Genomic DNA, 15925 nt, shown 5'->3' on the forward strand with positions numbered 1-15925 from the left:
CACACGCATCACTCACACACACGTGGAACGAGACGCACACACGCATCACTCACACACACGTGGAACGAGACGCACACACGCATCACACACATACACGTGTAACGTGACGCACACACGCATCACTCACACACACGTGGAACGGGACGCACACACGCATCACTCACACCCACACGTGGAACGGGACGCACACACGCATCACTCACACACACACGTGGAACGAGACGCACACACGCATCACTCACACACACACGTGTAACGAGACGCACACACGCATCACACACACACACGTGTAACGAGACGCACACACGCATCACTCACACACACACACGTGTAACGAGACGCACACACTCATCACTCACACACACACGTGTAACGAGACGCACACACGCATCACTCACACACGTGGAACGGGACGCACACACGCATCACTCACACACACACGTGTAACGAGACGCACACACTCATCACTCACACACACACGTGTAACGAGACGCACACATGCATCACTCACACACACACGTGGAACGAGACGCACACATGCATCACACACACACGTGGAACGAGACGCACACACGCATCACTCACACACACACGTGGAACGAGACGCACACACGCATCACTCACACACACACGTGTAACGAGACGCACACACGCATCACTCACACACACACGTGGAACGAGACGCACATACGCATCACTCACACACACGTGTAAATGTACGTACACATGCAGCACACACACGCACACATACAGCACACACACTTACGTGTAACGAGACCCACACATGCAGAGCATACACATATAACCAGACGCACACATGCAGCACACACACACACACGTTTAACGAAACGCAAACATCCAACACACACACGTGTAACAAGACGCAAACATCTAGCACACACACACGTGTAACAAAACGCACACACACGTGTAACAACACGCACACACACACATACGTGTAACGAAACACACACGTGTAACGAGACACACACACACACGTGTAACGAGACACACACGTGTAACGACACACACACACACACGTGTAACGAGACACACACACACGTGTAACGAGACACACACACACACGTGTAACGAGACACACACACACGTGTAACGAGACACACACATACACACACACATACACAGAAACACACAGAAACACACACACAAACACACACATACATACACACATACATAAACACATACACACACATATACACACACACAGACAAACACACACATACACACAAACACACACATAAACACATACATACACATACAAACACACACATAAACACATACATACACATACAAACACACACATACATACACAAACACACATATACAAACACACAAACACACACATACATACACACAAACACATACATACAAACACACACCCATACACACACATAAACACACACACACATAAACACACAAACATACACACACACAAACACACACAAACAAAAACACACACACGCGTAGACAAACACACACACAAATAAACATAAACGCGTAGACACACAAACACACGAGTCACCCCACGTGAGTCACCCACGCTCACCACCCACACTCACCACCCACACTCACCACCCACACCCCACACTCACCACCCACACCCCACACTCACCACTCACACCCCACACTCACCACCCACATCCACACCCCACACTCACCACTCACACCCCACACTCACCACCCACACCCACACCCCACACTCACCACACACACTAACACCCCACACTCACCACCCACACCCACACCCCACACTCACCACTCACACTCACCACCCACACTCCACACTGACCACCCACACTCACCACTCACACTCACACCCCACACTCACCACACACACTCACACCCCACACTCACCACCCACGCCCACACCCCACATTCACCACACACACTCACACCCCACAATCACCACACACACTCACACCCCACACTCACCACCCACACCCACACTCACCACTCACACTCACCACCCACACTCCACACTCACCACCCACACTCACCACCCACACTCACCACTGACACTCACCCCACACTCACCACCCACACTCACCGCCACACTCACCACCCACACTCACCACACTCACCACCCAACACTGACCACCCACACCCCACACCCCACACCCCACACTCACCACCCACACTCACCACTCACAATCACCACCCACACTCACCACTCACAATCACCACCCACACTCACCACCCACACTCACCACCCACACCCCATACTCACCACACACACTCACACCCCACACTCACCACACACACTCACACCCCACAATCACCACCCACACTCACCACCCACACTCACCACTCACACTCACCCCACCCTCACCACCCACACTCACCACCCACACTCACCACTCACACTCACCACTCACACTCACCACCCACACTCACCACTCACACTCACACCCCACACTCACCACCCACACTCACCACCCACACTCACCACTCACACTCACCACCCACACTCACCACCCACACTCACACCCCACCCTCACTACCCCACCCTCACCACCCACACTCACCACCCAACACTCACCCCACACACACACCCCACACTCACCACCCCCCCACGCGTGTCACTCACCCGTCACCGCCAGCAGCGCCAGCGGCAGCCACTTCGAAGGCTTCGGTCGCAAGTCGACGACGGCGACAAATCCCGAGCCGCCGGCCCGAGCCGAGCCCGCCATGTGACAAGTTGCCAAGTCGCGCGGATATTCACGATGACGACGGGGACGACGACGTCGATGGTTGTCGATGTCGTTGACGTCCCACGCTGCTGATGATGATTGCTGCTGCTGCTTGCTGCTGCTGCTGGTGATGATTGCGTGACGCCGCCGATGCCAATTCCTTCTTCGGACGAAATCGCGGCAACCTCTGTGACACTTTCGTGCGCGGTGGGATGCGCTCGTTGGAACGAGGGGACGGGATGCCAACCCAAAACGCACGCGCGCAGAATAACGCGAACACACGAAAAAAGCACCCTCGGCACAGACGACTCACTCAGGCAGCCGCGTTCTGTCGGCCGTTAGTTACTAGTTACACAATGCGACCCACACGCGCACGCACACGCGCGCACAAAAAGTGTACTGTCTCAACGTTAGGGGTATCCCATCAAGCGCTAATCCCACGTTGTAATCTCGCCATCTTTAGCCTATCGGGCGCGGTGGTGGGTGCCGTAACGATGTGCGCAGAGACGGGCATTGGCTACGGGTCTCGCCATGAGCCACGACATGATGATAGTGGTTGGTGTTGGTGGTGGTGGCGATGATGATGATGGTGGTGGTGTCTTCTTGCGCTCTGCTCTCTCTCTCTCTGCGCGCCGCGTCCCTCCGTCCGGCGCAGCGCGCACACCCCAAGGCAGAGGAAAGTATGCGGCGTCACGTGGTGTTGCCCCCTGCCTGCCGCCCAGCCAACACGCGCACGCGCGCACATGCACTCACACGCACGTGCGTGCGCGCGCGCGCCACATACAAACACACACCCACCCATAAGATACCCCACCCCGCCAGCCAGCCTCCCATCCACCCAGCCTTCCACCCAGCCAACCAGCCAGATAGCCAGCTATACACCCAGCTGTCAACACACCCAGCAGACCAACCAGCCTTCAACCCGGCCAGCCAGATAGCCAGCTACCCATCCACCCAGCCAGCCAGATAGCCAGCTACCCATCCACCCAGCCGGCCAGATAGCCAGCTACCCATCCACCCAGCCAGCCACATAGCCAGCTACCCATCCACCCAGCCAGCCAGATAGCCAGCTACCCATCCACCCAGCCAGCCAGATAGCCAGCTACCCATCCACCCAGCCAGCCAGATAGCCAGCTACCCATCCACCCGGCCAGCCAGATAGCCAGCTACCCATCCACCCAGCCAGCCAGATAGCCAGCTACCCATCCACCCAGCCAGCCAGATAGCCAGCTACCCATCCACCCAGCCAGCCAGATAGCCAGCTACCCATCCACCCAGCCAGCCAGATAGCCAGCTACCCATCCACCCGGCCAGCCAGATAGCCAGCTACCCATCCACCCAGCCAGCCAGATAGCCAGCTACCCATCCACCCAGCCAAGCCAGATAGCCAGCTACCCATCCACCCAGCCAGCCAGATAGCCAGCTACCCATCCACCCAACCAGCCAGATAGCCAGCTACCCATCCACCCAGCCAGCCAGATAGCCAGCTACCCATCCACCCAGCCAGTCAGATAGCCAGCTACCCATCCACCCAGCCAGCCAGATAGCCAGCTACCCATCCACCCGGCCAGCCAGATAGCCAGCTACCCATCCACCCGGCCAGCCAGATAGCCAGCTACCCATCCACCCAGCCAGTCAGATAGCCAGCTACCCATCCACCCAGCCAGTCAGATAGCCAGCTACCCATCCACCCAGCCAGCCAGATAGCCAGCTACCCATCCACCCGGCCAGCCAGATAGCCAGCTACCCATCCACCCGGCCAGCCAGATAGCCAGCTACCCATCCACCCAGCCAGCCAGATAGCCAGCTACCCATCCACCCAGCCAGTCAGATAGCCAGCTACCCATCCACCCAGCCAGTCAGATAGCCAGCTACCCATCCAGCCAGCCAGATAGCCAGCTACCCATCCACCCAGCCAGCCAGCCAGATAGCCAGCTACCCATCCACCCAGCCAGCCAGCCAGATAGCCAGCTACCCATCCACCCAACCAGCCAGATAGCCAGCTACCCATCCACCCAGCCAGCCAGATAGCCAGCTACCCATCCACCCAGCCAGTCAGATAGCCAGCTACCCATCCACCCAGCCAGCCAGATAGCCAGCTACCCATCCACCCGGCCAGCCAGATAGCCAGCTACCCATCCACCCGGCCAGCCAGATAGCCAGCTACCCATCCACCCAGCCAGCCAGATAGCCAGCTACCCATCCACCCAGCCAGTCAGATAGCCAGCTACCCATCCACCCAGCCAGTCAGATAGCCAGCTACCCATCCAGCCAGCCAGATAGCCAGCTACCCATCCACCCAGCCAGCCACGGTGGCTCCCCCCTCCGCCCCCCCTTGAGGTCAACACACACAGCCAGTCAGCTAGTCACTCAGCCCACACACCCAGTCAGCTAGTCACTCAGCCCACACCGCCTGCCGACTGACCGCACAGCCGGCCAGCCAGCCAGCTAGTTAACCACCAAGCCACCCATGAACACAGCCACACAAGCTGACAGGCAGCCACGACCGGACATACACCCCGCCCATGCAGTTCATGTGTCTCTCCTTCCCACGAAGGCTATCATCCGTTGCTCGAGACATTCTTGTCCACGCTTACCCGAATGTTGTAAACCCTGACCACATGCATATTCTTCCATATTTCGAGTGCATACTGCAGGGGGATGCGGGCGTGTGTAAAACCACACAGCTCTGCACATTCGTTATGAACTCTGCCGAGGAAAAGAAAAATACACAGCGGTGTTTCTGACATGTGTTGGCAACGACGTATATTCACTTTGCGTGTCTGTGTTCTTGCAGAGTAGGTAATAAATTAACGACAATATTCAGTAGTGTAGAGTGTAACTGCGTGTGTGTCTGTCCATGTGCACATGGTACGCGAGTGCTTTACACACATTACAAAGGTGCGGCCCATATGCAGCAGCAGTGACAACGACAAACAGAATGAGACACGTTCTGTTAGCGAGCGCCTATCAAGCCTGATTTGGGTTCGGCGCACGGGGGGTGGTGCTATTCGCCGGCATCTCTTCAACAGCGATGTTTACACACCTCTCCAGAAACTCATTGAGGGCTGAGTCCACCCCAGTGGAGTGCCAGCACCGGTAACAATACGCACACGGCGGTGACGCGTGCGTGTTCATTGCGTAATGCGCACAAGTGGGTTATTCTCACAACACACGCATCTTCTGAACGTCTGCCAACGGCATGCCCTATAACAAAGCATTGCGAGTCTCTCTATATTTGTACCCCAACCCCATACCACGCTAATGATTATTATTTTTTTGCTCTCATAATTTGCTCGTGCGTGTCTGGTTCTCTGTCTGTACCGGTGGTACAGCCGCTCTATGAATCCGGCGATCCGAGTTTGAACTCCCGCTCACGGCCAACATCGGTGACAGATTTATGAATCGGTCATGGGCCTCCCCTAGGTGAACTCAGCCTTACATCCGTACCTGATGCAGGTGTGAAAGCGCACCGGGGGAGCCAACGGCTTGATAAACCACCCCCTTGTATACCGTGCCGGCTTTATTAGGTGCTCGCTCCCGGAACTTGTCCAAATAGTTTGTGTAGGCTAACCGGGGCAACTTTGTCTTTGTAAATGGGGAGCGGTGGCGCAATGGATTTGCGTGCTGCGCTGCGAACCCTCCGGTGACGTGAAGTTCGATTCGCGGCACGGATGAGTTGTGGCGAGTTGTATCTTAACCTGTTTTGCAGGACTTTCGCTCGGTAAACACGGCACAGTACTTAATGAGTACGGTACTTAAATGTCAGATTTGGGCCGACAAAGGCTAACTGGCATGGTGCGATCGATCCTGGCCTCACCAGCCGCGCAAACGCCGTGCTGACCCGAAACAGGGGCTCGCGAACAACACGTTGATCCAACACTCTCTAAGGGTATACGGAGCGAGCGGGGTGGGGGGGGGGGAGATCCCTGTAGTGCGAGCGCGCACGTGGTCACGCGTTAATGGGAGGGAATGCAGCCAACGACAAGAGCCAAAGAAAAGAGTTGGGACAAATCCGCCAAGTAAATAAACACACGGACGCAATGCGTGCCAAACAGCTCTGCAGCATGAGTCCATCGTGGCTCAGGCACCCCCAGAGGCAGCGGCGCCGAGATCGAGGGCGATGGACTTGCACAGATGCCCCCGCGAGCCGAGGATTCCTCCACGTGTGGTGCGTGGTGGGAGGGGAGCGGTGGTGCAACGGTTAGCGTCTGGCTTGCACTACGAAAGCTGGCCATCCGAGTTGGATTCCCGCTCACGGCCAACACCAGTAACGATTATCTGAATCGGTCCTGGGCCTCTCCGAGGTCGACTCAGCCTGAAATGGGTACCTGGTGCAATGTGTAAATATCGCCACTGGGGAGACACAGGCGGTCCGGGCGTGGTGCTGACCACCCACCCTCTCGTGTGCCGATCCGGCCTTCATAGGTGCTCGCTAACAGCACTTGCCCCGACAGTCTGTTAAGGCTGTACGGGTGATCTTTGTTGTCTTTTTTGGTGAGAGGGGGTGGAAAGGGTTTCTGGGTGGGGTGGGGGTCCCGTTTCACTCCTTGTACCAGTGACCATTCCTACCCAATGCTGTAGCGTTAACTTGTTTAAAGGGGGGCATACAAATTCAGTGGGGGGGGGGGGGGCACAACACAGTAAATGTTAAAGAAACCTTAAACAAGTTTAAACGCTTAAGAACTCCAGCTCTCACTTGACTCTAAGGGAGGCCACGGATTGAGAAAACAACCAACAGAAGGCAATCTGCCTTCACGTCTCTTTGCTCTGCCCTGAAAACAAGTACATGACTCGAAACGTCAGCGCGACGTGGACGCATATACAGTACCAGTTCTGAGCCTCATTCGACAAGACGCGTATGACACCACACTGTGAAAAAAAAAATCAACAAAAATCATCATCTGCTTTGGAAGTCCCTGCGACACCCTCAAGAAGAGCAGTGGCCTGAAACGTTAACTGAACACGCGCGTGTGTTCTATGTATATATATATAAAACATGTTTTTTTAAAAATATACTTATACGGGGAGCGGTAGTGTGGCGGTTAGTGCGCTGCGCTACGAATCTGGCGACCCGGGTTCGATTCCCACTCATGGCAAAACAACCAGTGGCGATTATATGAACCGGTTCTGGGCCTCCCTAGGCCGACTCGGCCTCAAATGAGTACCTGGTGTGATGTGTAAAGATCGCCAGTAGGGAGACAAAGGCGGCCGGGCATGGTGTTTTCCACGCACCCCCTGCTGCGCTGGTCTTCGTAAGTGTTTGCTAACAGAACTTGCCCCAACAGTCTGTTAAGCTATATGGATGACCTTTGGTTTTTTGCTATATATATGTGTGTATATATATTTAGATATCAGCCACTCATCGCTAATTAATTTATGAGAACCGTAAAGGAAATCTCATCCCACGCTTGTGCCGCCGCTGCACCGGGACTATCGCGGCTGAAATAGCGGTGGCTGCGTTGATGTCGCCGGCGCCCGGATAATAATAATAATTGAACTTGAACTTGGGGGTTTCGCGCAGTGTTTCGCATTTCGCTAAAGTTCAATGGCGCATACATAAGTGACGGCATTAACATTCGCGGTCGGGGGACCAGGGGAGTCGGCGGCAATTACTCACACCGTGAACTGGCTTGCGTGCTTTTGTGATCTGTCGGTGAAGGGGCACGAGGCAGTGACGGTGACGATGGCGAGCGGATCCGTCGAACCGCGCCTGTGACCACCGCGGTTAGCGATGGTGCAGGGGTCGTCATCCTGCGGCTCTTCATCAAGGACTCGCTTAGCGACGCTAGTTATTCAGGACCGCCGTCTTGTATCCACGTGCGTTGCAGCTCTTGAAGTATTAAGTTTGAAAACGATTTAAAAAAACAATGACACTTCTTGTTGTTACTTTGATTACCGAACGCTGCGCTCGTGATTATTGCACCGCGCTACGAAGCCGGGCCGCACGAGTTCGATTCCAGCTCACGGCCAAAAAACGGTGACGAATATCTGAACCCGTCCTGGCCCTTACCGATGTCAACCTAAATTCATACGTGGTGCGGTGTGTAAAAACATCGCCACTGGAGAGACAAAGGCGGCCAGGCGTGGTGCTGGCCACCAACTCTCTCGTGTACCTGTGTGCTCGCTCACAGAACTTACCCCAACAGTCTGTTTAAGGCTATACGGGGGATCTTTCTCTTTGTACCTGGATTTGGGTGAAACGGTAGCGTAGTGGTGATCACTTGTCCACCGGTTTTTGGCACTGATTTAAAAACCCTACATTACATTGGGAAGAGACTCCCTCTCATCCTTGCTTGAGAAGTTCCCCCCACCCCCCTTGTTTTCGACGGATCCCATGACTCTTGTTGATTCATTGAGTCAACATCTTTGACGACCCCGCAATATATCCACTTTGAGGTTATCTAAAATCCAGATCCTTCGAAAACAAGTCGTAAAAACCCATCGCATATTCTGCCAAACAACAAACCTATATCTAGTACAAAATAATACATAAGCAGTTCATCCTTGATAATTGTACCTATTTTTTTTTGCATTCCGTCACACGGCCTATGTACTGAAGTTTATACGTGGGATCGTTTTCTTTGTGAGCTTGCATCTGTCATGTGTGGCGTGTTTCTTTCGTCCGTCGGTCTATGGGACTTCCGGGTCAATGTTTCACAATTGTGCTTGTTGTTGAAGCAGGTGAACTGTGCAATGAGGGTAAATAAATTAGGCACCTGTGCCAATCCACTGTGGGATGAAGGTCTTGGGGGTTGTTTGTGTCTTCACGCTGCATCAACATCGGTCAGTGCTGGTTGGTGAAATAGGTGGAGGGAAGAGTCCAGAACAGCTTCAAATATCACTCGCCAGTCATATCAGCCGTGGTTGAGGATTCAACTTCGCGCTCCAGGTTCATATAGAGCAGTCCATGCCACCGCTCTCTGCCCTCAATATTCTTATGTTGCGAGATGTTCGGATATTTCAACCGCACAATTATCCTCAACAGCGCACAGTGCGTACAAAAATAAAGTTAGAACGTCGTCTGTGGTTGAGATGAGCTGCCTAACTGCTGCACTTGAAAGGCGACCCCCAACGGCCTGGGTTTTCGCGGTTGTGCCGTACAGCTCTCAGATGCGTTGTCGGGGATGTTACCGCCTGTTATTCGGCATGATGTCTGACGTTTCGCTCCAAGTGCCTTGCATTGTATCCCAAGAATGACCCTGCTCTGTCGCCCGTGGCCAGGTTTATAACACGTGCTGCAACCGCCTATGGCTGAGAAATATATAGATAAATAGCTCTACATTCATGGAAAATGTTGCGGGGGGGAGTGTTTGTTAAGAGGGGGCCTGGGTTAAGGACTGAGAATGATGGTGGTGGTTGTTAGGGGCGTGTGCGGTGGAGGAGTCCGGATTCACGGGATAGACAGGAATTGTGTTGGACAAGAGGATGTGGGTATGAGTGTGCTTGTGTTGGGAGATGTTTGTAAAGAGCTCGGGATGTGTGTGTGTGGAGAAAGGCGCGCGTGTGTGTCTATGGAGGAGGGTGTGCAAGGGGCACGTTTGTGTGTGTAGGGAGGTGTGTGTGTGTGTAGGGAGGTGTGTGTGTCGGGTGGTGTGTGTGTGCAAGGGGCACGCGTGTGAGTGTGTAGGGAGGTGTGTGTAGGGGATGTGTGTGTAGGGAGGTGTGTGTGTGTGTAGGAAGGTGTGTGTGTTTGTGGAGAACGGTAGTGTAGCGGTTAGCGCGATTGTGCTACGAAACCAGAGTCCCCGAGTTCGATTTCCGCTCACGGCCAACACCAGTGATGATTATCTGAACCGGTCCTGGACCTCTCCTAGGTCGACTCAGCCTCAAATTAGTACCTGGTGCGGTGTGTAAAAACATCGCCACTGGAGAGACAAAGGCGGCCAGGCGTGGTGCTGGCCACCCACCCCTCGTGTGCCGTTTCAGCCTTCATAGGTGCTCGCTAACAGCACTTGCCCCAACAGTCTGTTAAGGCTACACGGGTGGTCTTTGTTTTTTTGTGTGCCTGTGTGTGGAGGTGGGGGGCGCGTGGTTCTGAAATCCATTTCGAAATCTCTTGGCACGATTACCATCCAAGCGCTCATCCCATCACAGTCCTAATTCCCTTGCCTCTCATCACGCGTCTCTTCAAATGCAGGCGAATCTCCCAGCAATTGTAAAATGTGTTTTTTTTCCCTCACTAAATAAGCAATCTAAAATCTAAATGACATAAACAAAAAACGTACACACGGACTTATATGCACAGAGACACAAGCTTAGAAAATATTTGCTGTACTGTCTGCCAATTGGATTTTCCTACATCGATTGTCATCAATAGGAGAACAGACTGACTTAATCATCATTATCATGACCACTGCTGGATGATGGCCTTCCCACCCAGTCGCTACCTCTCAGGGTCCAGTGCTGTTGAACTCACTAATTTGTATTTTATTTAGAATTTTTAAAGGTGTAGTTTAAAGACATGGACACATCTTATTGGGCTCCTATCTCGTCCTGAAGGTCATTAGGGTTATTAAATGAGCATTAGCGCGTAGGCTCAGTGCACAATTTAATTAATTGCCGACTGTAAACATATAACGCGCGTGATGATGTCATACCGATGATGTATCTCTTCCCGCACATCCATCATACGAGACTGGAACCAAACTTAAAACCTCTTCTAGCTCAATTATAATTCGATGAGGCGACCTCAGTTCGATTATCGGCCACGGGTAACATCAGTGGCGAGTGATATTGGAATCTGCCTTGCCTTGCCTTGCTAATCCCTTCACCGACCAGCAGCGTGGTGAAGTATGGTCAAACAACCCCCATAACCGACACGGCGTGGCGAAGCCTATATCTAGCAGTAGATTGACAAGGGACTGGACATTATTATTACAGTGGTATTAGTAGTGTCAACAATATTATTCAACGTGTCATTCAAAAGTTAAATCAGCTCGTGTGCAGGTGCTAGGTGATTACAATGTAGAATCGGGAGAGATGGCGACGGCTTGGGGAAGTCTTCATCTAGCAGTGGTGGCGAGATGTTAACTACCTCGCCTGGTATACAGGAGGTCGTGGGCTCGATCTCGACCATGACGCGTGCTGTATGTTTTGAATTTGCATGTTCTCGTGGTCGCATGGATTTTTCTCCGGGTCCTCCGGGTTTTCCCTCCACATTTAGAAACATGCATTTCGAGTTTTTGGCTGCGATAACTTTCCACACGATAACCAACTTCAATGGGCCATCATTTGTGGCCAGGTCGCTTCTGAAAAAGAGCTATACAGATCAGTGGGCCTTACCTGGTAAAATAAAACAATTATTTTAAATAGTTTAGTGATCATGAATGATGATGATGACTCAAAAGTGTGCCTATAGTGGATGCAGGCTTTCAGTAGCATATAGTTAGCACTACCCCCAACCCTAATACAGTAGTATCAATCAATTCCATCGACCCAGTTGACGGATCAAGTTAGGCTTAGATGTTAATACAAGTAGGACAAAGTAACGGAGAAATGTAGCAGGCACACTTAGCTCACTGAATTAATCGGATTCGATTTGACATTCGTCTAGATTAGAGTAGGTTTTATTTAAAAGCAACTTTTCGCGCGCAGGAGCGAAATAGTGTGTGACATCACAAGACCCGAAGAAATTGCGTGGGTGGGAAACCTGTATCCAGCAGTGGATAGAGAACGGATGACACCAGGACGACGGTGATGAGTTCATTGAAAAATATTTATTTTTATAGGACGATTGAAAGTGCAAGCGAATGTAATGAATCATAGACGCTGTTACATTGAGAAACATTCCAAATATCCCCTTGCTTTGTTCAGTGCACGTGTTAACTAACTGTGCAGTATTCGGACGGTTGTACGGGTGATTGCAAAGGTGGCACAGTCGGGTTTTTTACAATAGGGTTTAATTGTCTTTTTATATTAAACCCGATCATCTGAGATTGTGAGAAATCCGGTTTAATTGGTTCTAATTGCAGAACCGCACTTCTCAACGATGGGCTTCATCCATTCCAAGCTAAGGAACTCACTGGCGCCCACGATTGTGGAGGAGAAGCTCGTGTTCATCAAGACCAACCTGCCCGCCGCATTCTACGACTACCCCGTGCCCGACGGCCCCCCCGAGTACGATAGCAGCACCGACGAGGAAGCAGCCTAAGCCTTGAATCAGAGTTTCGTATTCATTAAACCAGGGTTTAATTCCCCGAAATCGGGTTTAATTGTATTAAAGAAAAACCCCGATGCCTGCCGCTGGAAAAATCGGGTTTTTTCCACCCATGGGCGATTGAACTCATCAAGTTGCTCAGCCGCTGTCAACAAACCACCAGCCGCTTGTCTGGGGTCCAAAAAAAAATACCATAAACGGGGCAATAGCGCCACCTCACGAACTTACATCCACGCTGAGTGATTGCTTTTGGCGCACAATTTTCATTTACCCACCGCCAATCTCTTAAGAATTAAGCTAGGTGCCGGGTTTAATTTCTCATGGAATATTTCTCAAGCCCACGGCAGAGTAGCTGCAAGCGAAAGATTCGACTGTGGTTATTTCAGCCGCGATTATCAACCACGCGTGACACTTATACCAGGACCGTCAAAGCTGTGAAGTTCTCTCTGCATGGGGCCATGTCCGTGTTTGTCACTCGACAGCAAGCGAAGCAGCCGCTTTGACGAGGCAACTTGTGTACAAGTACACGCTGTCACAATTGACCGGCGGCACACGGTTTTCATTAAGTGCCAGACTCTTCACGTCTTTCTCTTCCAGAAGTATCCTCCTGCCTGCTTGGGACGTTTTGGTCAAATCCTTGTTGATGTTTTTTTTTTAAGAAAAACTGCAGTGGCTGGGAATTATTTTGAATTTCGATTTAAAGCTTTCGTGACTGCAGGGATTCATCTTATTGGTTCTTTCGGTAAAGTCACGTAGAATGGAAATAATAAAATAATAAAAATAAAACATAATAAAATAATTCTCACGACGTTTCGGTCACAACGCAAGCAGCCGTCCTCAGGTGGAGAGCAGGTCTGTCGAGTAGACAGTAAGATACGGGCATGGTTCACAGACTCTGTCTACTCGACAGACCTGCTCTCCACCCGAGGACGGCTGCTTGCGTTGTGGCCGAAACGTCGTGAGAATTATTTATTATGTTTTATTTTTATTATTTTATTATTTCAATTCTACGTGACTTTACCGAAAGAACCAAGAAAATGATTTAGAAGTTGGTGAGGGTTGGCAAGTTGACATAATGGGGGGCCCAGTCAGCACAGGGTGATTCAGTTATAGATATCACACGACAATAACGGGGAGAAATTACAGAGATGGAGCCCATCGCTTTTGCAATGTTCAATTTGCACGGTTGGCTACACGTACGGACGGTGCGAAATAAGTTCCACATACATGAATGAAAAGGGGTCATTGTCTGTGGGGTATCTATAAACGGATCACCCTCCGATCCCATTTAAGGTACTGTTAGCACGCACCTAGTAAGATACGGGCATGGTTCACAAGCCGAGAGGGGGTGGGGGGGTCAGTACCACGCCCGGCCGGCTTTGTCTCTCCGTGATAACATTCATTTAGACTGTCATGGTGCTATGTGGTGCAAAGAGAGAGCACAGCGCAGCAAAATCTGTTTCTGTATTACACTATGCACCCCGCCTCCACGCACCTGTACTGCCCGGCGTGGTTCATGAAGCAAGGTCGAATAATTTGCAGGGTGTGTGGAGGCCTCAATCCAGCAGTGGTTAGTGCGTTCTATAAAAAGGTCCAGGGTAAAACATAACAATGGACATGACGATACTATTATTGAATATTGTCCAGGGGGTCCCCAACTCCCCGGATGGGGGGAACTATTTTCCAGAGCTCAGCCCCAGACAGCTCCGGTTGAAATGCATCCCTCGGTGTTTGTTGTCCTTCCCCCCGCACCTCCGATTAGCACGGTTGGGTACGTATGGTGCCAAAGAAGTTCAACATAAATAGACTCACACAGAGAGCCATAGACTCCCACAGAGACCCAAAGACTCCCACAGAGACCCATAGACTCACACAGAGACCCATAGACTCACACAGAGACCCATAGACTCCCACGGAGACCCATAGACTCCCAAAGAGACCCATAGACTCACACAGAGACCCATAGCCTCACACAGAAACCCATAGACTAACACAGAGACCCATAGACTCTAGGCCTCGGCAAGGTAAGGTAAATTACCCTCTTTACCGGGCAAAATGGTAAAGGTATCGACATGCCAAGGGGTAAGGTAAAGGGTAGGGTAAAGGTAGCTCGGAAGAATTACCCAGTAGGGTAAATGTAGCGCGAAATATTACCCGGTAAATACAGTACCTTGTTTACCGCTAAAAGCTCCGTGGCGCAGTCCGTGGCCTCCATTTGTTAAGTAATATTTCTTAAAACTTTTTTAAAAACACGCTTTTATTAATGTACTAGTAATAGTAATGGCAGAACTCCACGACTCCAGGAAGTGGCCCCGAAGCTTACCACAACGTAAGGGACCGTGGCCAATTACAGCCAACGTCAGTTGAGCGTGGACAATTAGATCCAATCCGAAACATAACATAAAAATGTATATTTAAAAATGTTTTTTGATAGAATATAGTGTTGTCATCAGTATGACATAAGTATACCAAGTTTGCAGTCGATACCACATTGGGAAGTGGGTTAAAATTGAGTTACTAGATTTGAGGATACGACGATTACAACAACGACAACAATGACGACAACAGACAGAGTGAGTTCAAAGAAAGCGTGTAAAATTGGAATCATGGAGAGTATTTTATATGAATAAAGTGCTCTATCTAGCATTTACCGTTATAAACCTTGTTCATGTCGTAGTACCCCAGTAATTACCCTGTAATCGGGTAGTTTGTATGGGGTAAGGGTAAAAGGTAGGCTCGTTGCTTTTTACCGTGTACCTTACCTGCTAAAGGGTAAAAGGTAGGGTAGAGTGATTGTATTGTGGTAAGGTAAAAGGTAGGGTAAAGTTATTCTCGTTGTTGTTACCTTTTAACTTTTACCTTACCTTGCCGAGGCCTAATAGACTCACACAGAGACACACAGTTAATTGTTCTGCACCCGCACCGCTGATTAGCACGATGCAGCATTCATTCGCCCCAGGCACGCCCCGACCACGTGGCTGCTGGGAGAAACAAAGACGCTCGTGCGTCACGTGATAAGGGGGTGGGTGGTGGGGGGAGATCAGCTGGCGGGTCA

General features: G+C 51.3%; 1 protein-coding gene across 2 annotated transcripts in view; it reads right to left on the reverse strand.

Moving 5' to 3' along the window:
- LOC133343728 (immunoglobulin superfamily DCC subclass member 4-like) overlaps positions 1-3386 on the reverse strand; it is a 138873-nt gene extending 135487 nt beyond the window's left edge. The window contains exon 1 of one of the 2 annotated variants that reach the window (XM_061553495.1): positions 2609-3386. In XM_061553495.1, coding sequence (XP_061409479.1) covers positions 2609-2711 — 103 coding nt within the window. In that variant the 5' untranslated portion in view covers positions 2712-3386. The remainder of the gene's footprint in view (positions 1-2608) is intronic. The other variant, XM_061553494.1, reaches the window with a different exon arrangement.
- Positions 3387-15925: the final 12539 nt, after the last annotated feature.

This window comes from Lethenteron reissneri, chromosome 18, assembly GCF_015708825.2.
Source record: "Lethenteron reissneri isolate LAM-NWPU_2019-01 chromosome 18, ASM1570882v1, whole genome shotgun sequence".
NCBI lineage: Eukaryota > Metazoa > Chordata > Hyperoartia > Petromyzontiformes > Petromyzontidae > Lethenteron > Lethenteron reissneri.